Source organism: Salmo salar, chromosome 03 (genome assembly GCF_965601325.2).
Source record: "Salmo salar chromosome 03, fSalSal1, whole genome shotgun sequence".
In the NCBI taxonomy this organism is placed as follows: Eukaryota; Metazoa; Chordata; class Actinopteri; order Salmoniformes; family Salmonidae; genus Salmo; species Salmo salar.
Genome location: NC_138293.1, coordinates 66,180,240 through 66,201,282, shown reverse-complemented (window position 1 = coordinate 66,201,282; position 21,043 = coordinate 66,180,240). Strand labels below are relative to the sequence as shown.

General features: G+C 41.5%; 2 protein-coding genes across 4 annotated transcripts; one reads left to right on the top strand and one right to left on the bottom strand.

The window, feature by feature from the left end:
• The first annotated feature begins 88 nt into the window (after window positions 1–88).
• Window positions 89–15,590, top strand: LOC106601082 (GATOR1 complex protein NPRL3). 2 transcript variants are annotated; one of them, XM_014192986.3, is made up of 14 exons: window positions 89–643; window positions 740–809; window positions 2,229–2,267; window positions 3,193–3,325; window positions 4,866–4,940; window positions 6,415–6,568; window positions 6,836–6,917; window positions 7,013–7,150; window positions 7,721–7,877; window positions 8,546–8,652; window positions 9,060–9,189; window positions 10,534–10,726; window positions 10,963–11,155; window positions 11,670–15,590. In XM_014192986.3, exons 1-14 carry the CDS (start codon window positions 445–447, stop codon window positions 11,833–11,835), a joined length of 1,836 nt encoding a protein of 611 aa, XP_014048461.1. In that variant the 5' UTR covers window positions 89–444; the 3' UTR covers window positions 11,836–15,590. The 2 variants fall into 2 exon arrangements, with proteins under 2 accessions (XP_014048461.1, XP_014048462.1); XM_014192987.3 differs by lacking the exon at window positions 2,229–2,267.
• Window positions 13,014–20,463, bottom strand: mpg (N-methylpurine DNA glycosylase). Of its 2 annotated transcripts, none has more exons than XM_014192991.3 (3): window positions 19,989–20,463; window positions 14,182–14,386; window positions 13,014–13,829 (listed from the first exon to the last, which is right to left on the bottom strand). In XM_014192991.3, exons 1-3 carry the CDS (start codon window positions 20,064–20,066, stop codon window positions 13,450–13,452), a joined length of 663 nt encoding a protein of 220 aa, XP_014048466.1. In that variant the 5' UTR covers window positions 20,067–20,463; the 3' UTR covers window positions 13,014–13,449. The 2 variants fall into 2 exon arrangements, with proteins under 2 accessions (XP_014048466.1, XP_014048465.1); XM_014192990.3 differs by having other exon boundaries at window positions 19,836–20,462.
• Window positions 20,464–21,043: the final 580 nt, after the last annotated feature.

Below are 21,043 nucleotides of genomic sequence, written 5' to 3'. Positions count from 1 at the left end.
TTTTACAACAGGGTATTTGTTTTAGAATCGACCGCTAATCAGACATAATCACTGTAATCTCCCACCCCACTAGCGGAACTATTTTTACGGTCTACATCACATATCAGTGTAACACACAACATTGGCAGGCAGCGCTGAGCTGGAGTAGAGAAACAACAACACATCCAGCAGATAACGGAATTATATAAGTATTCAAATATATTGTCACCGGTATATTACCGAGTGTTGTTAAGTAGTTCGTCAATGTAGCTAATGGTGCTGCGATAGCTAACATTAACCCTCAGCATTTCTTAGCTAGCATAAGCTAGTTAGCTCGGAGCTAGCTATATTTAATAATTGTTGGAAAGTCTGGCAACTGGTAGCTAGGTTTCTTATAACCATGTGACTAGCCACAGTAATGTTAAATATTAATTGACAAACAATTAGCTAACTCGACGTTAAAATATGTACATACATTCATCTTCATTTGATTTACAAGGCGAGCGAAAATCTATGTATAAACAGTCTGAAAATAGGTTCTTCAAATGTGGTGAAAAGACAAGCCCTATCAGTGTAATTTTGGTTACTTCGGGTAGCCGAGGGAACAAATTGCTCTTTAGGTACCCATTTCAACGGGTTGCAGATTGCACATCATCACTCACGAGTAAGTAGTCCTTAACAGTGTGACGTTAGCTTGCTATGTGGGGTGATATGTAAGATTTGGTAAACAATCGTCTAATCGGATGTCTTTGCCCAATAGCAAAACAGCGAAGTCCATATGCATTGAACACTACAGGAGATGTTCTTGAAGACCCAGATGGAGATTCAAGGTATTGGTCATCATATTATGTCACCTACACAATGTTTCCATGTTTAGGCCTATATTACGACGGGGAAATAAACAACATCCCTTTGAATGGAGACTGTTAGCTTTCGAAAACCCTTATCCTTGTGTAGGATTTTCAGCCATTACATCCGCCCGCATGTGGCTCGGTGTAAACTACAATTCCGATGCTGTGTTTTAAGGTTTAAAAACGTCAATAATCATCGCTTTCGAAGCGGTTTTCGAAACGTATGCTTATATGCCCCCTATCTTTCATGCAAGCTAGAAATAATCTTTCAAATAAAAAAGATACATACTTTAGTAGTTTTACACAGATCCATACACATTGTGTGCCCCCAGTTTATGAACTACACTTCCTCCTCAGTTAGCTTACACACAGGTGTTAGGAGCACGCTAGATAGCCAATTCAGCATATTCATCATACATTTTGTTAACCAGTCAAGTTTTGGATATGTTCATATCAGAACAAAATTTGTCAACATTTGATTAATTGCAGCATGTGTGTTGGCTAGGGTCCTATTGGCTCGCGTTCACCCAAGACGGCTAGGGTTGTATTTGTGCCCTCTTGCAAATTTGTCTGTGATTTTACAGCATGGGTTCATGGCAATACACCCCATATCTGTTATTTGGAATATGTGATTATGAAAGTCACTCTATATGTATGTAAAATAAATGGATAGGTTACATGAGCTTTTTAGCCTTGTTAAATAAGTGCCTTTTGTTTAACATGTGGGCTTTTAAAATGTTTGCGTTTTAATTTTCAAGTGACAAGAAATGGCTGTAATAAGAAATGGCTGGCATGCAAAATAGTGGCCACAAGATACAGCATTTTTTTAAATGAAAATTTCAGTGACTCATTTAATTTAAAAGCTAGAATTTAACAAAAATACACAGGCCTACAATTGATAGTTACTCAAATAAAAGCTACAGGCCTATTTACATCAAGTTAGGCTTACTCTTTACCTATTTCAACCCATCTATGATATTAACATGGTCATTTCTCTAGTAACTTGTTGTTACTTAGTTATTGCTTTGTTGTTGCGTTTTAATGGGGTTGAGTCCACTAACCACAACATCTAATGTTGACTACTATGCAATTACAAAGCAAATGCTAAATTACTTTGTAATAACATGTTCATAATTGTTACTGGGTTAATTATAGCATTTGTACTCCAGGACAAGAGCAATGCATCGTGAAGCGTTACAACATTTTCTGTAATCAAGTCTTTGGTACAAAAATGAGATCAATTTGCTTTTAAATATTTATTCAAGTCACTCTCAAGTGGTAATCTTGTTTAGCTTCGTTTGTGATGTCCTTCTGTTATGCATTCTGTCCAATTGTCTGCTGCATTTTTTCTTTTGTTTGCGTTTTCTTTCTTTTTTTATGGCCCTATTCCCATTTCAGAGAACAAACTCCACTAACTGATGAACAGTTGGTAGCAGGGTAAGACCAAATCATTCTAAAACCACCTTTCCTTTGTTTAGAACACCCTTGTCTTTATTCACTCCTTCCTTCCTGTTTTGTCTTGCATATATAAATATATATCCTGTGTGTGTGTGTGTGTGTGTGTGTGTGTGTGTGTGTGTGTGTGTGTGTGTGTGTGTGTGTGTGTATGTACATGCCTACGCCAACCTTAATCTCTGAAATTCCTGTTGAATTATTACAGATGGAATGATTCACTGGTCTATCTTGGTAAATCCTGCATTTCAATTCAGCCCTGTTAAATGATTGCTCCAGCAACGTAGATTCTTCAGTTCATTTAGCATTGGAATCCACTTCATCTGATGATATTTGATTGTTGGGAAATCAATTCTGAATAGATACATAGACTTCTTCTACATGGATAAACCAATCAGAGCCATAATAATATCCTGACTTATTTCTCAGAACAAAAACATAGCCATGATTAAGATTGGATTAGAATCTGTCCCTTTTCGGTTTTCTGGTGAGTAATACCACCAAATAACGATGATATAATTTTTATTTGATGATGGGGCCGGCCTGCAGCATGAGCTATGTAAACCAGCATGAGTCTGTCACCTCCCTTTTACAAAGCCCTCACATTCTCTGCCAGAGGGGGCTTATTCACTGTCGTCTCTCCTCTCCAAGTACTATTTACACCAGCTCCTTTCAAACTGTGATCCATCAATCAGGTTGCAGGCTGATCTATGTGATTAACCTAACCCTCCTATCCATAGTCACACTATGGCTACCATTATAGGTCAATGGACTAAATAATAAAACAAAGACAATGAAACCGAATTAGATATAATTGCCACTTTCTCAGATATCTTGTTGCTCTCCTCCCTTCCTGCTCTACTCTCAGCTGGTTTACTTAGGTCTTTTTCTCCTCTCTTTCTCCAATAAGGTTCTCAGACATCATCCTCGCCACTATCTTGGCCACTAAGTCTGATATGTGTGGGAAGAAGTTTGAGCTGAAGATAGACAATGTGCGTTTCGTTGGGCACCCCACTCTCCTCCAGCATCCTCACACCATTCAGGTAAGATAATTTTTTGTGAATTTGTGATGGCCTGAGCATAAATACACATTCACCCGCAGAGATTCTCTGTCAGTCAGTCCAGCAGTACCATGAGATCTGAACAATGACTGTATATGAATGGATGGACAAAGCCATCAGTCACGTGACACAATTCATCCCTTTGTGAAGACTCAATAGCGCATTTGAAGCCAAGGAAGTCGGTTAATATGGCGTCTCATGGATACATAACATGCTTAGTTTGAGCTACTCCAGAAAGTGACGTTGCAGGCTAGCTCAGTGCTGCCCCCTCTCAATGATTATATCAAGTTGAAGGCCTACTGGGGTACTGCAGGCTTCCATTAGTCATTCAGTAGATGCTCTTCTGCAGAGCGATTTACAGGAGCAGCTAGGGTTAAGTGCCTTGCTCAAAGGCACATTGACAGATTTTTTTACCTAGTTGGCTCAGGGATTGGAACCAGCAACCTTTTGGTTTTAAAATAATCAGTTCAAGGACATACATCTGGTGTAATAGAAGCAATTATTGGTACCATGCTTGTCTTAGAATATTTTCATTTATTTACATGAAGATTGACATTTTCCCAATCCCTACATTTTCTCAATCACTATTTTCTGCAAACAATTCCTGCAGTCGGCTTTGAACTTCGTGGCTTCAATGAGAGGGGGCAGTTCTTCTCCCCTCGATCTGAAACGGCAATTCTCATTTGACTTCTAATTCCACTCTGACCCTGTGAATTCAGGTCCCTCGCTCCATCTAGTGGAAGAAGTGCCTTACATCTCAGTGTTTCACAATCATTATTTGACAATTCACAGAAGTAAGATAGAATGGTTGAATATAAGGGTTGGAGAAATCATTTGGAGTGAAATTCTAGACAAATATTGAAATGGTTTGTAACGTAACTAAAACGTATCTAACCTAAGTAGGTTGATGATAGGTACTATTCCATTCACTGGACTACATGTGGCCTATTGGTGGGTTGAAATTAGTGTCCTAATGAACCTGATAACAAATTACTCAACTGGTGCAGTGAATCATTTGCTTTCCATAAAGACATGTATTTAATCCATGTGATTTGTATACTGTTGATTGTATCCAAATGGCAATTTCTCATCAGTGTGATCCCCTAAAAACCTAGCCTGAGCTGTATGTTAGAATCCTTACAACATGGCCCTTTTCAGAAATTATACCAACAATTCATGAGCTATGGCTCTCATAGAATGTTATTTAAAAGCTTAATTGAATACCTACTGTAATAAACCAAGCTTTAAAAAGTTATTATATATTTATGTATTTTTGTAAATAAGATGTTGAAAATACCAGTATAAAAGCCATGAATAAAAGGAGACATTTACAGCTGTTTATTCTTGTCTAGAGAACTTTGTCACGGGACAAACATGATTGTTTTCACTGTGTTGTTTTATACATTTCAATACATACAATAGCAAGTATTATGATTTAAATAGTGATGTGCAAAGCCATTGATCATAGTCAGAATGATTTAGAACATCTATTATATTTCTGATCTTATTTCTTTCTGTCCAGGTGTCCAAGACAGACCCCTCACCTAAGAGGGAGATGCCCACCATGATCCTGTTCAGTGTTGTGTTTGCTCTGAGGGTAAGAACGTCATTTTTATTTTATTTTCCACAAATAGCTTTCTCATTCCTCTTGAATATAATTATTGTCATGTCAATAATATTCCTCTTAATTTGATGAATAAGTGCTAATACTCAGGTTTGGATTAGCTAAATGTTTTCCACATTATGTGCATATTTTACAAACACCACATTCATTGGTGATAAATACATGTTCTCTAAATAAATAAAATAAATCAGCTGGTAATTTGGGTGGGTGAGGCCAGGTCAGGGAGAGTGCTTTCTCAGAAAGGGATGGGTCTCTTGGGGTGATAACATTCCAGCATTGGACCTATCTGTGGTGGAAAGAAGGGTGAGAGCTGGGCGGGGGCAGTGGCCTCTGTTTAATCACTCTACCCAGCATGGCACTACCCTCCCTTGGGCATGACTCAGCCTGGCAGACTGCTGATTCACTGGAGGCTGCCTAACCCTGCACAGCTGAGACTGGGTGGAATGTGCACAGTCATGTTCTAACCTCATATCTGCCCAGCAACCCACCCAGCCTGTCACTCACTGGCATTTTCTACGGCTCTGCGCCTAACATGACCATGCAGAAAATTATGTCCTGCCCTTTTGACTTGTTTGGTTTTTATTTTGAAATATGAGTAATTTGTTTAAATACACTATTGATTCATATTTTTTGTAATTGAGTGCCAGTAATGTCACTCAATGTCGGTTCACACAAAATTATTTAACTGCAAAAATAAAATTTGACATGCATGTATTGATAAAATATCTGATATTATTTTTGTATAGTATGCACATGTTTTAAATTAGCAGTTTGGAACTAGGGCTATTTTACCACTCAATAAAAAAGTTATTATTGAACCTCTAAATGGTTTATGTTGCTAATATTGCTGTTTTGAAGTTACTTAGAGATCACAATATGTTTTGCAGTCAGCAATGCTGCTAATACTCAGGTCTAGTGATGTAAACAAACCGATATCTTGAGTTACTGACTTGCCGGACCATAGATTCCCTATCTGTTACAATTGCAATGTAATAATTTAGTAGATGCTCACAATTTCAACCAATGTGTTATAACTATTAAAGATTTATAATCATCTACAAACTGATAATAAAGTACATTTTAGTAGTAAAAAATTCAAGGGATATTTTGCGATTTTGTCAATTAAGACCCTTTATCTACTTCCCCAGAGTCAGATGAACTTGTGGATACCATTTGTATGTCAAGCGCAATTGCTAACTGTGAACTTCCAGTCCTAACGCTAGTAAGCATTGGCTCACGAAACAACCTTTCACTTCCTTCATACTGGACGCAGAGACATAAAAATTGTATTGACGAGTTCATCTGACTATGGGGAATTAGATAAAGGGCCTTAATTGCCACAATCTCGAAGTGTCCCTTTAACCAAGTGTTGAAGTGTGATCAGTGTTCCAGCTGCTTTGCACCAGTGTCTCATAATGCCGTCTCTCTGTCCCTGCGCCCCTTACAGGCCAACGCCGACCCGTCAGTCATCAGCTGCATGCACAACCTGTCCCGGCGCATCGCCATCGCCCTGCAGCACGAGGAGCGCCGCTGCCAGTACCTCACCAGAGAGGCCAAGCTGATGCTGGCCGTGCAGGACGAGGTCACCAACATGACCGAGAGTGAGTCACATACTACATTACCCAAAACACACCACTCAGTGCTTGAGTCTAGTACCAAAAAGTACCCGCCATTAAGGACCGTATACCATGAAGTACCCACTTTACTGATAGCATTTTACAGAACAATGCAGATATTTTCCTCTCCATATTGTTCCAAAGAAGATGGGGATGAGAGGTGTCTTTGTCAAAGTCTTCACGCGACATGGATTTACAATGTCATGGAGAGGTCAATGTATGTGACTTGATTTTCGGTGTTTTCGCTCTTAGCTGATGGCAGCCCTCAGTCACCGTTCAGACAAATCCTTCCTAAATGCAAGCTTGCCAGGGACTTGAAGGAGGCATATGACAGGTTTGTAAAAACACCCTACAAAATCATGTATTTGTGGATAGTTTCTTTGTTCTTACAGTGCAGGTGTAATAATAGAGTCTGTGTTGTGTTTCTAGCCTGTGTACAACAGGGGTGGTGAGGCTCCACATCAACAACTGGCTGGAGGTGAGCTTCTGTTTACCTCACAAGATCCACCGGGTAGGGGGCAACCACGTACCCCCAGAGGCTCTGGAGCGTAGCCTCAAGGCCATAAGGTGTGAGCTACTGAACACTGTTTGTGACGTGTGGGTTACAAGTTGTAACTGAAGGTAGAACTTTGTAGGCTTTCATTGTATGTGGACATTTGGTTGATCTGTATTCTGGAAAGTTTTCCAGTAATAATATACAGAGGCTGTGAGAGAGAACTCTTTGTGGTAACAGTTAGCTCTTGTGGCCTGCTTCTTTATGTGGAACTATTAACTGCATCTGGTGAGCAGCTTTACCAATGATTTCCTGTAGGCCACAGCGCCACCTAATGGTATTCTTTATTTACTTCTTCTGCCTTTCACATGCTTATGTTTAGTCAAACCAATGTTACAGCGTCTTCATCTCAAAATACTACAACTCCAATTTGTCCCTTAGTAAAACATGCAATGAAACTTAAATATAAGCCATAATGATAGCTATATATTATGAGTATTTTCCAAAAGAAAAAAGTACATTTCTAGCAATGAAGGGGCACTAAGTGTATTTCCATACACTTCATGGACTATATAGAATGTAACTAGTGATAATTAGTCATTAACATAGGCTCTGTGTTAAATGTATGTGTTGTTGTCCCCCAGGCCGTATCATGCTCTGCTGTTGCTGGACAGTGAGAAGGCTCTGCTGGCCCAGCTGCCTTTGGACTGCTCTCCTGCTCTGGTGCGCCTCATTAAGACCTGCTCTGCAGTCAAGAACCTGCAGCAGCTGGCACAGGATGCAGACCTGAACCTGCTACAGGTTGGTAGGAGCACCTTGTATCAGTGACACCAGCCATGGGTATTTGATTTGATTATTTTAATACAATGTGGCTGAATAAAATACTTATTGGAAGTATGTAAATGTATTTCAAATAATTTCCAATAAATAGCCTACTATTTGAAAGCATTTTCAAATACTAATTTCAAATACTATTTTCAAATGCCTGGGTTAAATGCATAGGAGTGAATTGGAGTCAAGTGTATTTTAGTATTTTTAAATACTTTCTAAAGTGTATTTCCAAATACGTTCCAATATTCAACTACTTGTCTTTAAAAATGAAATATAAATACTTACTTCCAAATGTATTTGAAAGCAATTGAAATACCCTAAATAGTATTTGAAGCCAGGTTTAGTTGACATCGGCCCACTTTTCAACAGGGGACTATATTTAACTGTAAGTTGCTGAACACTAACATGCTGCAATATAAAGAATTGTCAATATAAAGAATAGCAAGTCATTACAAACTGTCCTCAATGTCACACCATAGCGTTGGTGTCATGTTGCTGTTCTCATACTGCCATCTAGTGGAGTAAATTAGGAATCTTCTTTCTCTTCAGTAATATTTCATTTCAATAGACAGGTTCTGTCCATGCCCAATAATTCATTTTCACAGTTACATTTTTGTTTCTGTTCGTTGTGTGTGCAGATCTTCCAGATTGCTGCTCACCTGGTGTACTGGGGAAAAGCCATCATAGTGTACCCTCTGTGTGAGAACAATGTCTACATGCTGTCCCCACACGCCAACATCAGCCTGTGAGTATCTGTGTGTGTGAGTGTTTGAACAGCCTCGTGCTCCCTTTCTCTCCTTCTCTCATTCCTGCCATGCCTCATTAACAGGGTGTGTACTGAGAGGTGGCTAAACTAATGAACCAGACACTAATCTGTACATCCATTTTATACCAACATAATACGCTGTCATCATGAGCATCAGGGTGCTAATGTTGAATTATGACCTAATGATTGGATGGTGAATCTATAACAAAATGTGATGTCATATTATGTTAACCCATTATTTTTGTTGACTGAATTAGATTTTCTTTGGGCCACTGTGTCTGTCTGTGTTTTGTACTGTAGACTGAAAGGATTCTCTCCTGCTTGAACATTTGTACCGGGTACAATATGAAGAAGTAAGAAATCACCATCTCCTTCTTCTTGCATAGGTACTCTCCATTGGCTGAGGCGTTTGGCCAGCAGTTCCCAGGTCATGACCTGCCTTCCATGCTGGCCAAGTTCTCCCTTCCCCTCTCACTGTCTGAGTTTAGGAACCCACTGGATGCTTCTGTGCAGGAGGTAGGTCTATTAGGAAATACCGTAATTTCCGGACTATAAGCCGCAACTTTTTTCCCACGCTTTGAACCTCGCGGCTTAAACAAGGGTGCGGCTAATATATGGATTTTTCCCGCTTGCAATTTTTTTTTCTCCAAAAAAACATTCTGTGACGTGCTCAGTTTTTTGGCGGCATGAAGCTTTCATTAGACCAATGAAATTGCAGAACGGGTTAAGGTCAAACAACTTTTTTGTTTTCTGTTTAGATTAAATCGAGTGCTCTCAAACTTCCCATCATTCTGATTACGGTAGTCATTTTGTCACCCTGATTCCTGGGGGCACAAAGTATTTGCAGCCACTCGACATCAGTGTAAATCGTGCATTTAAGGTGGCGCGCCGTGTTCAGTGGGAGGCTTGGATGACAAGTGGGGAGAAATCCTTCACTAAAACGGGCCGCATGCGAAGAGCAACTTATGGTCAAGTCTGCCAGTGGGTCCTGAGAGTGGAGCATTGTCAAAAAATCCACTATCATCAACGGGTTTCGAAAGGCTGGACTGCTGCGTGTTGAAGAGTGCTCAGCGGGGGATTTGTCTCCGGATGAAAGTGACGAGAGCGACAATGAAAACGATCCAATATCGGATGAAGCAATTCTGAGGCTATTCAACTCCGACACCGAAGGAGATGACTTCAGTGGTTTCAGTGCACAGGAGGAGGAAGATGGTGACCAATGACTTTCTTGGTAGGCTACTGTTTACTGCTTATTTTTTGTTACAAGCCGTGTTTCGTTAAAGCCTATTTATTTTTGTTACAAGCCGTGTTTCGTTAAAGCCTGTGTAAAGTTCATTTGTTTCAATGTACCGGTAGGCACCTGCGGCTTATAGACATGTACGGCTTATTTATGTTCAAAATAATATATTTTTTTAAATTCAGTGGGTGCGGCTTATATTCAGGTGCGCTTAATAGTCCGGAAATTACGGTACACACGCTCGTTTTGACTAAAGGATAGCTTCCAGAAAGCTACTCAGCATATAATCAGAAATGCTGATATCTGAAGCAGAAAGAGGGCTCTCTCCCAGACCCATCCTGGTTTGGCTGAGCTCTCTAAGCGAAGATGATAAATTATAAAAGACATCACATCAACTCCATCCTTCTCAACATCTATTTTTCATGAGAACAGGACCAGAACACGCAGATATTTCTTGGCTCTATTTTGGGCCAGGTTGGAACCTGTCTGTCTGAAACAGATGCGCCCAGTTACAGGGAGACACTTCTTCCAGTTCCACTTGTTCAGTTTTTTTCTTTGAGTGGTGTCTCTGACCCAGTTTGTCCCTTCTCCTTTCCCCTCCACCCCCTTCCCCCTCTGGCCAGGCCCAGCTGATCCAGATGGTGGTGTGGATGCTCCAGCGGCGCCTGCTGATCCAGCTCCATACCTACGTATGTCTGCTGGTGCCCCCCAGTGAGGAGGAGCCAGGTCTGCTGCGGGATGAGGAGCTCCCCCTGGTGGCCCGGGTGGGGGGCCGCAGCCTCAGCACACCCAGTGCCCTCAGCTTCGGATCCCCAAGTATGTGAACTTCCCCTTCAACCAACTGTCTTGCACTCTGGGGGTGAAGTGTTGATGAAGTACGCTCTATCTTTATGATAGAGGATGTTTTAATGTACTACCGTACCTGGTTAACCTGTTCAATAGGGTTATCTGCTACAATTGTGCCTCTAGTCAGCTAATCATCAACCCCTGTCTGTTATTCCTTCTCCTCATTCTCTCCACCCCTCTCTCTCTCTCTCTCTCTCTCTCTGTAGCCAGCAGTGATGACATGACCCTGACCAGTCCCAGTATGGATAACTCCAGTGCAGAACTGCTTCCTGGTGGAGACTCTCCGCTAAACAGGAGGATGACCGAGACGTTACTGGCCAGCCTGACAGAGCATGAGCGTCAGGTCATCCTCAACATTCCGGCTGCACAGAGCCCTGAAGACCTGCGCATGTTTGCCAGGTACAGTATGTCTCCTGCCCTTTACTAGTGGGCTACTGTATTTCGGTGGCTGTGGACAGTGGCGTAATGGCGCCCTCTATTGTGTAACAGCCAGTATGAGAGGTGGGCTGGGTCGTTTTGAAGGACCTGGGCTGGAGGCTCTTGTGACTCGTATATCTTCAGAACAAACATACATCTGTCAGCTTGGTCTTGTGGAGAATTAAAGGATTTTTGTTCAAGGCGTTGAAAAAATATTTTTCTCATCCTGTCGTCATGTAAGAATATATGGGAAAGAGAATGTTATTTTCCGGAGGTGTAACAAATTATTGAGTTGCAGAAGTGAGAAAAAGCTTGAAGAAAAATGCCAAAGCCCTAAGCAGTGAATCAATCGTGTGACTGCATAGTGTGCAGGATGCACTAATGTGATTACTGGCTCTAACAAGTGCTGCTTCATGCTAGATTTACTCAGCTAATGATTTGGTGGAGAATTTGCTTTAGTCTCATTTCTCTGCCTGTTGTGTGATGTTCCTTCCAGGCTGCTGCACTACTTCCGAGGGCACCATCACCTGGAAGAGATCATGTATAATGAGAACATGAGGCGCTCTCAGCTGAAGACCCTCTTTGACAAATTCAGAAGTGTTCTGGTGGTCACCAACCATGAGGACCCTGTCATCTCCCTCTTCCAGTCTCCTCTGGAGTAGAGAGAGTAGAGAGGTCTGTCATCTCCCTCTTCCAGTCTCCTCTGGAGTAGAGGTCTGTCATCTCCCTCTTCCAGTCTCCTCTGGAGTAGAGAGGTCTGTCATCTCCCTCTTCCAGTCTCCTCTGGAGTAGAGAGGTCTGTCATCTCCCTCTTCCAGTCTCCTCTGGAGTAGAGAGGTCTGTCATCTCCCTCTTCCAGTCTCCTCTGGAGTAGAGAGGTCTGTCATCTCCCTCTTCCAGTCTCCTCTGGAGTAGAGAGGTCTGTCATCTCCCTCTTCCAGTCTCCTCTGGAGTAGAGAGGTCTGTCATCTACCTCTTCCAGTCTCCTCTGGAGTAGAGAGGTCTGTCATGAGATGAAGGACCCTTTCTGAAATACCAGACGGACAGAATGATACGGACTGCTGCTGTACAAAGGCCTTATTATGGTGCTTGCTGCTTTCAGCCAACTGGATAATATTGCAATTTGAGGTAACTAATATACTGTACTCATCTATCAATGCACTGGAAAAAATACTGATTTAAAAAAGCACAACGTTCTGCTCCGCTTGAGGGAATGTGAGCAATGTATATAGCTTTTAGGTGATATCATTTTTCCCTTTGTCTCTTAGATGTTTTACGTTCAATGCCTTGTTTTCAATACTACATGATTGAATAACAGTGTGTGAAGAGCTTTACTGATACCTATAAATTGGGCAGTTTAAACACTGTACCCCACCCACTTGAGCCTTTCCAATTAGAGGATTTGGGGGGTTCCCAAAAGTGATAAATCATCTCCAACAAACACAATGTAGGAAAACAACCCCAATGCTAATTCATCTCCAACAAACACAATGTAGGAAAACAACCCCAATGCTAATTCATCTCCAACAAACACAATGTAGGAAAACAACCCCAATGCTAATTCATCTCCAACAAACACAATGTAGGAAAACAACCCCAATGCTAATTCATCTCCAACAAACACAATGTAGGAAAACAACCCCAATGCTAATTCATCTCCAACAAACACAATGTAGGAAAACAACCCCAATGCTAATTCCAGGCTGCAGGCAAGGCTGCCTCCCCCAGGAGTCTCAGTGGGAGGGAAAGAATGAAAAGATGCCAAACATCAGACATGATGTTTCTGCTTTGAGGAGCACGACGTTTCAAACATCTGTGAAATCAATGATTCCAAGAGAACTTTTCAAGCAAGGACTTTTATTAAAAAACAGGTGGAAGATTGAGAATGACTGGAATGGAAATTCTAGTTGCTTTGATAGCAGGGAGGGGAGGCTAGATCAAATATTTTACAGATGTTTGGAATGTAGTTTAATCATTTGTAGCATAGAAATATGGCATATTCCATATCTGTGGGATTTGTGTTTGGGCAACAATGTGTGTATCTAAGTAGAAATAATGATATATTGAGTCTGGATTCCCCTCGGAGCAAACATTTTGGCTTTGGGTCTTTTGCAATGATTTCCCCATAGCTAGACCAAATGACTGAAATAGCTCATAGCTGACATGTTTTCACTTGCTCTAGCATTATGTCTGTAAAAACCTGGTTATAGTTAAGAAAAAAAACGTTAAGTATGTACTCATCATGGTTTGATACAATTCCAAAAATATTCCCAGTTTCAACTCTCTGCCTCTGCCTGTTTGTCCACTACACTCACACAGTGGTGACCACGCAGATAGAAGCGAAGGGGTTTGGTGGCCCATTCCCCATGAGAGTCAATGCCGATCCGGCTTGCTGAGACCACCTCCTTGAGGTCTGGCTCCTGCGGTCCTATCTGGGGGTCCCTCTCCAGCCACACCTCTGGCTCTGAGGCTAGGTCTCTCCGGTCGAAGCAGCGTGGTATGTCCAGGGCCTGGCACAGCTTTGAGGGACCATTGCATAGCTCCTTGTCCTTCAGGGGCCGGGCCCCCTCCCTCCGCCTGGCTGTCCGCAGCTGCCTCATAAGAGGCAGGCCATGTAGAGGCTCCAGAGCCCGCAGAAGCACGGCAGCACCCTCCCCTAGAGAGAACACACACAGGGCATGATAGAGGGGAGCCATACTGTCTCCTTCCTTTGCCCTTTCTCCAGTGTGAATGAGTGGATAATAACGTGGTGCAACATATAATATAACGTCTTCAATAATGAGAAACAGTTGAAAAAAGAGAACTATCGCCTAATGAAAGTAACATGGGGGAGTCTGGGAGATACAGCACTACTTAGTCTCTAATGAGGTGATTTTCCTACAGATAAGGCCAACACACTGAACTTTACTGCATGTGGTTTTAATGGCAGTTTGGTTTATTAATGGTGGTTTGTTCCACTGCCTTCAGGTTAAGCCTGGCTGTTGTACTGTTTGGTTGTATGGTCTTACCTTGACTGGAAACATTCATACAGAGGTAGATGCCGTAGATGGGGTATACATAGATGGTGCCAGGTTTCATAAACATTGCTGTGTTCCTCTCAGTGCATTTTCCCCCAGCAGAGTGAGAGGCTTTGTCCTCTCCTCCCAGGTAGGCCTCAGTCTCCACCACCCTCCCTCTCAGCTCAGTGCCGTCCGCACTCCGACGGACCAATACCTTGCAGCACAAACAAGGGATGGCCTAAATAAAGACTTTCTTTCATGTGTGTCCTCAGTGGGTAAGTCTTCAGTAGGAACTTGATCTATTGTTGTCTCTGAAGAGAACTAGACTACATGTGTGGGGTCACAATAAGCCCTGGTGATGGTGTATGTGTGCCAATGGCTGTGCAACCGCTAGCTGGACTCCAATGTTGATACAGGAACAACACACATTTTCCCACCATGTTCAGCTAGATCATTCAACTCATCAACTCAAGAGGTGAAAAAGTTGTCTATCAACAATGACAAGCCACCAGGGTCTGACAACCTAGATGGAACATTACTGAGGATAATAGCAGACAATATTGCCACATCTTCAATTTAAGCCTACTAGAGAGTGTGTGCCCTCAGGCCTGGAGGGAAGCTAAAGTCATTCCACTACCCAAGAATAGTAAAGCCCCCTCTACTGGCTCAAATAGCCAACCAATCAGCCTGTTACCAACCCTTAGGAAACTTCTGGAAAAAATGGTGTTTGACCAGATACAATGCTATTTTACAGTAAATTGACAACAGATTTTCAGCATGCTTATAGGGAAGGACACTCAACAAGCACAGCACTTACACAAATGACTGATGATTGGCTGAGAGAAATTGATGATAAAATGATTGTGGGGGCTGTCTTGTAGACTTTAGTGCAGCTTTTGACATTATCGATCATAGTCTGCTGCTGGAAAAACGTATGTGTTATGGCTTTACACCCCCTGCTATAATGTGGATAAAGAGTTACTTGTCTTAATGGAAGCCTATCAAATATAATCCAGTTAGAATCAGGACGTTTTAATAACAACATGCCACTGACTGAATAAAGCCAGAGTGTCTATGTATGTGGATGACTCAACACTTTACACGTCAGCTACTACAGCGACTGAAATGACTGCAACACTTAGCAAAGAGCTGCAGTTAGTTTCAGAGTGGGTGGCAAGGAATAAGTTAGCCCTAAATATTTCTAAAAGTAAAAGCATTGTATTTGGAACAAAACACTCACTAAACCCTAAACCTCAACTAAATCTTGTAATAAATAATGTGGAAATTGAGCAAGTTGAGGTGACTAAACTGCTTGCAGTAACACTAGATTGTAAAATGTCATGGTTAAAACATATTGATGCAGTAGTAGCTAAGATGGGGAGAAGTCTGTCTATAATAAAGCGATGCTCTGCCTTACAGTTTTTCTTCAGTCACTTTGGTGCATTTCTTAGATCAGAAGTGCCATTCTTGATACTACTTGTACAAATTCCAAATCATCTAGTCACTTGTGCACATCATTAAAGCAATTTCTTATTCCTTTGAACAAATTGCAATTGCTTTTGTACATATTGCAATTGATAATGTACAAGTGTCAGCTTTTTTCCACATTTTCAATTGCTCATGTCACGTTGATCAAAATATAGTAGATGGTTCTCTGTTGAATAGTCTTACCCCTCAAAACATCTAGGCATTAGTTCCTTGCATAAGCCATTACATGCAAAATTGTTGAACTATTTGTCATAAACTGTCAAGCATAGTTTTACACATTTCTATTTGACCTTTTGTACAAAAACGTGAATTGATGATTGGTGCAGGTGAAATTGACCCTCACTCATGAAGTAATGTAAAGTGTTAGTTCAACCAACAATCAACCAGTTGTCTAAATTGCTCAAAGGTGCATGAAGAATCAATTGGCAAGCATATATAGACAGACCACAACACTGAGTTGCAATTTTACAATAATGGATGGACCAGGAAACGAACAGGGTCAACAGCCAAGAGGAGGAGGAAGAAGAGGAGCAAGGATGCGTGGTGGAAGGCAAAACAGAGGAAGAGGCAGAAGAGGACATAGGCGCATATCTGATGACATAAGGGCCACTATTGTAGACCATGTTGTCAATCATGGCCTTACAATGGCTGAGGCGGGTCGAAGGGTGCAGCCGAATATTGGGAGATCAACCGTGTCCTCAATAGTTCAAACGTTTCGAAGAGAGAACAGGTATGTCCACCAATGTACAGTGCACAGTTACTGTATATAAGCAGTATACTGTATACTTCCTACAATGCTTCATATTACAGTAGTCCACTTGTATTTCACAGCATACAGAAATATACTCTATACAGATACATACTGCACCTTACATGCACCCACCTGTATGTTTTACAGTAAAATGTGTGTTCGCATAGTTTTTGTCTATGTGAAAGTGTGCGATGCATCACTGCATTTTTCCCCACATAGGACTGCAAGATTACCTCAAACCGGTGGCAGAGGACGCCTTTTCACACCTCAACAGGAGGAGGCTATTTGCACCATGGTCCGAGCAAACAATGCCATGAGACTCAAGGAAATACAAAGGACCATTATAGAAGACAACGATGTCTTTGAAAACATCCATACGGTTAGCATCTCAACCATCGACAAGGTGCTGCATAGAAACCAGAAGAGTATGAAACAGCTGTACCGTGTACCATTCCAAAGGAATGAGGAGCTACGGTACCAGTATGTACAGGTAAAACATATCTATGTAACTACTTTACAGCAACATTTTATAGTGATACATAGTACAGTAAGCATAAACTGCACACATTTCCATTGCTGTGGAAGGAACATGCAATATATGTACATTTTATGTCACTCTTCCTTACCAAAACAAATTCAACTGTGTGTTCTGGGATATAGCGTATAATGGAGTTGGAATCAAGTGAACCCTCTCACAACTTTGGATACGTGGATGAGGCTGGCTTCAACCTGACCAAATGCAGAAGGCGGGGTCGGAATATCATCGGTCACAGAGCTACTGTGGATTTGCCAGGCCAACGGGGAGGAAATATCACCATGTGTGCTGCTATTTCGGAGCATGGTGTCCTAACCCATATCCCCCTTGTAGGGCCATACAACACCCAGCATCTACTCAACTTTTTAGAGACTCTCTGCAGGGCTCTCATCCCTGATGATGAGAGGGGTCTGTTTAGAGAGGATTTGCCAAAGTATGTGGTCATTTGTGATAATGTGAGTTTCCATCGATCAAACATCATAAGGCAATGGTTTGTGACCCACCCGAGGATGCTCATAGAATTCCTCCCACCTTATTCACCATTCCTTAACCCAATGGAGGAGTTCTTTTCAGCATGGAGGTGGAAGGTGTACGATCGTCAGCCACACACACAGATGACCCTGCTGGCTGCAATGGATGCAGCATGTGAGGACATCACAGTAGACGCCTGCAGAGGATGGATAAGGCATTCCAAAAGATTCTTTCCACGTTGCATTGGAAGGGAAAATATCCGGTGTGATGTGGATGAGAATATGTGGGCCGACAGACAGGAACGTCTGGATGTGAGGAGACAGCACTAGAACAGTGCTGCGGGCAAAGTTGTGCCTTAGGGGGGGGGTTCCTGTGTTTCTTTCTAATTTCGTTTTTTTTCCTTTGTGCCCCTTGGGTTGTCCAGTCTCTTTCAATCAATAACCCACATACAGTAATATGTAAATAGTACTGTTGAAATTGATATATGCCATAGAAGTGCAGCCTTGTGCATTTTCAATACAGTAACTGTCATCCAAACTGTAGCCTAAGTTTACATCAGGTAATACTGTCAAAGTACACAGTTCCATTGACAACATGCCTAAACATTTTGACGACCTTGTTCGTGAACAATGACTCAATGACTTATCATTCTGATGACACTGACATGATCATTGGCATGAATATTTACTTTTGAGAGATGTACTAAGGATTTTTAGTGACTGACTAGCTTTAGAAACACATCTATTGTATATTGCAGTTTGTACAAATTGTTCTGAGAAATGCACTTATTATTTTGCACATGTTAGGGATGATGTGAAACATGCACCAAAGCGACTGAGAAAAACTGTAACACTATCAACAAGGCAGGTCCTACAGGCCCAAGTTTTGTCGCACCTTGACTACTGTTCAGTCGAGTGGTCAGGTGCCACAAAAAATTGCAATTGGCTCAGAACAGGACAGCACGGCTGGCCCTTGGATGTACACAGAGCGCTAATATTAATAATATGCATGTCAATCTCTCCTGGCTGAAAGTGGAGGAGAGATTGACTTCACTACTTTTATTTTTGAGAGGTATTGACATGTTGAATGCATCACACTGTCTGTCTAAACTACTGACTGTGAAGCAACACAAACATTGGCACAGACAAATGCATACACATGATAACATACACACAGATTTAGTACTATATGTGGTAGTGGTGGAGTAGGGGCCTGAGGACACACAGCGTGTTGTAAAATCTGTGAATGTATTGCAATGTTTTCAAATTGTATAAACTGCCTTAATTTTGCTGGACCCCAGGAAGAGTAGCTGCTGCTTTGGCAGGAGCTAATGGGGATCCATAATAAATACAAATACAAAATCAACAGAGGCCATGAGATTCCATTGAGAAGGCATTTAGTATAGATGGAGCTGGGGGGGACAAAGTAGTATAAAATGAGGTTAATGTGAGAAGGAAAGAAATAAGTCCTCTCCCATCAGTTGTTTGGATCTCAGTCAGCACCAACTACTCAGAGTCAGAGGGTTTCTTTCAGTGCCGTTGAAAGAAGTCACCATTGAGGAGAGCAATTATTTCAGCATTGAGCAAAGGACTGTTCACAAACCACACAGTGTTCTGAGGCAGTGTGTGCTGGAATGCATGATCACACCGGGGGGGGGGGGGGGGGGGGGGGACGACGACGACCAAGCTTCTCTGACAATTAACAACCAGCCCGGAAGCCTTGCCACATGATAATGGCTTTTATACTTTTTATTACAGCCTTCCTGTAAACTGGTCCAGACATAGCTTAATTAAACACAAACATGCACAGGGCTTAAAAAGAAGCAATGTGGAAAGGAGTCATGATTATTAATAGTAACTCTGCATACACAAGCACTTCCTGGCTTTGAAATTTGCTGGTCGTTTGAATGCAAGCACAGTGTTTCTGTTCAGGATTAAAATAGATGACCTTTCCAACTCTTAGTTGCAACAATAATCCTTAGAGGTGACTAAAGATTGTTACACCAGATAATTTTTGTTTTTCCATTTTCATTATTGTTCCATGAAGTAATCCAACAGTATGTACGCTACCATCTTGTCTATTTCAAGTCTTCTCTCATTGATCGAGACTGGTGTCTGTCCTTCATGACATGAGCACCTTGGGGTGGACACCCACCAGTCTCGATCAATGAGAAAAGACTTGAAATAGACAAGATGGTGGCGTACACATTGTTGGATTACTTCAGGGAGCAAAGAAAGTTCAATCAATCTGTAGCTATATCAGAGGTAGACATTAGTCCACAAGGAGCACCCTTCCCATCACGAGGGCTGCCCTAGTCATAGGCCTATCTACTGTGTTATAATCATATCATCCATATCTGATCAAGGGTTGTTCAACAGCAGTTTGGGTTACAATGATGTTTGATTCTAGGGAACGTACCTTGCCCAGGAATGCTTTAGCCAAACTTATACAGGGCTGGTTGAAGAACTCTTCTCCAAGCCTTTGAGGGTCCCCCTCCTTGGAGAAGTACTGACTCTTCACTGTCCCTGGTTTAACAACACCGCACTCATGGTCATGGACGGTAGACCTCACCTGTCTCAGTGACACGCCCCTTTTTACTTGGTCCTCGGTCTCCGGTACGGATATTTGCGTCCTCTTTCGCCCTGACATGCTACATTGCTTGATGTACCCGAGCTTGTAATCGAGTAAAAATATCTACCTAGACAGAGATACTTATAACTAACCCTTTCATCTGTGACATAGCTTGTTAACTAGACATGTTTTTTGTTGTTGCCTATACTAAGGCTAAAAGCATTAGCTAGCTAAGTTAGTCTTTTTGTTTTGTTGCAACGATGTAGGGTTGTTGAGGCACATTTAAGTTAGCCAGAACATACATACCTATTCAGTATGCAACATCAATAATGTCCGTTTCCTATGTATTAATCTGAAATTGGTTTTGCACCCACAAATTATTTGTTATAAGAAATATTTGTCAAAAGCCGGTTTGGCTTACTAGTTAGCTAGCTGTATCGCTTGGGATGCTGGGACTTCTGCTGCGTTGATAACTAAGTGGGAAGGTGGTAATTACCAGTTGTGAAGTCGTCAATACGAGTTGGGTGCATTCACGTGCTTTGAACTTGTTGAGAAACGCCGATTGGCTCATGTCAACCATCGACAAAAAGTACAGCTATCATGCTCGCAAACAAATTATAGTGTTAGAAAAACACATGAATAGATTGTTTTCTATAAATACTGTTTTGTTGTTTCATTTTACTGCCGAAAATGCTGTTTATTGAGACCATTTCCTTAATATGTGACGTCAGAGTTCAGCATGTGTGAGAAATCGGAGCTCGGAGATGGTACACGAGTTTACCACTAGTAATTACCAGTTGGAGGTTCTTTCAATGGATTTTTACCAGTGTGGTAAATACCAGCTGCCCACTTGGTTATAAATGCAGCATTTTCTTTTGACTCCTCTTAAAGGGACCACACACATCAGATGAACACATTCAATCCAAAAATGTACTTATAAAATGTGCTCTCTTATATAGAGAATTTAATTTATGTGAAGTAAATTATATGATTGAATGGTGGGGGAAAATATATTTTAATTTCAAATTTTTCTCATTCTACTTCTTTATTTTCTA

What these genes read in the sequence shown, in the direction of transcription:
- LOC106601082 (XM_014192986.3), top strand. Translation starts at nt 445, where the DNA reads ATGTACATACATTCATCTTCATTTGATTTACAAGGCGAGCGAAAATCT. An exon ending in TTGAAGGAGGCATATGACAG is followed by an intron (nt 6,918 to 7,012) that starts GTTTGTAAAAAC and finishes TTGTGTTTCTAG; the next exon opens with CCTGTGTACAACAGGGGTGG. An exon ending in CAGACCTGAACCTGCTACAG is followed by an intron (nt 7,878 to 8,545) that starts GTTGGTAGGAGC and finishes TTGTGTGTGCAG; the next exon opens with ATCTTCCAGATTGCTGCTCA.
- mpg (XM_014192990.3), bottom strand. Translation starts at nt 20,066, where the DNA reads ATGTCAGGGCGAAAGAGGACGCAAATATCCGTACCGGAGACCGAGGAC. An exon ending in CTAAAGCATTCCTGGGCAAG is followed by an intron (nt 14,387 to 19,835) that starts GTACGTTCCCTA and finishes TTGTGCTGCAAG; the next exon opens with GTATTGGTCCGTCGGAGTGC. An exon ending in TATGAATGTTTCCAGTCAAG is followed by an intron (nt 13,830 to 14,181) that starts GTAAGACCATAC and finishes TGTTCTCTCTAG; the next exon opens with GGGAGGGTGCTGCCGTGCTT.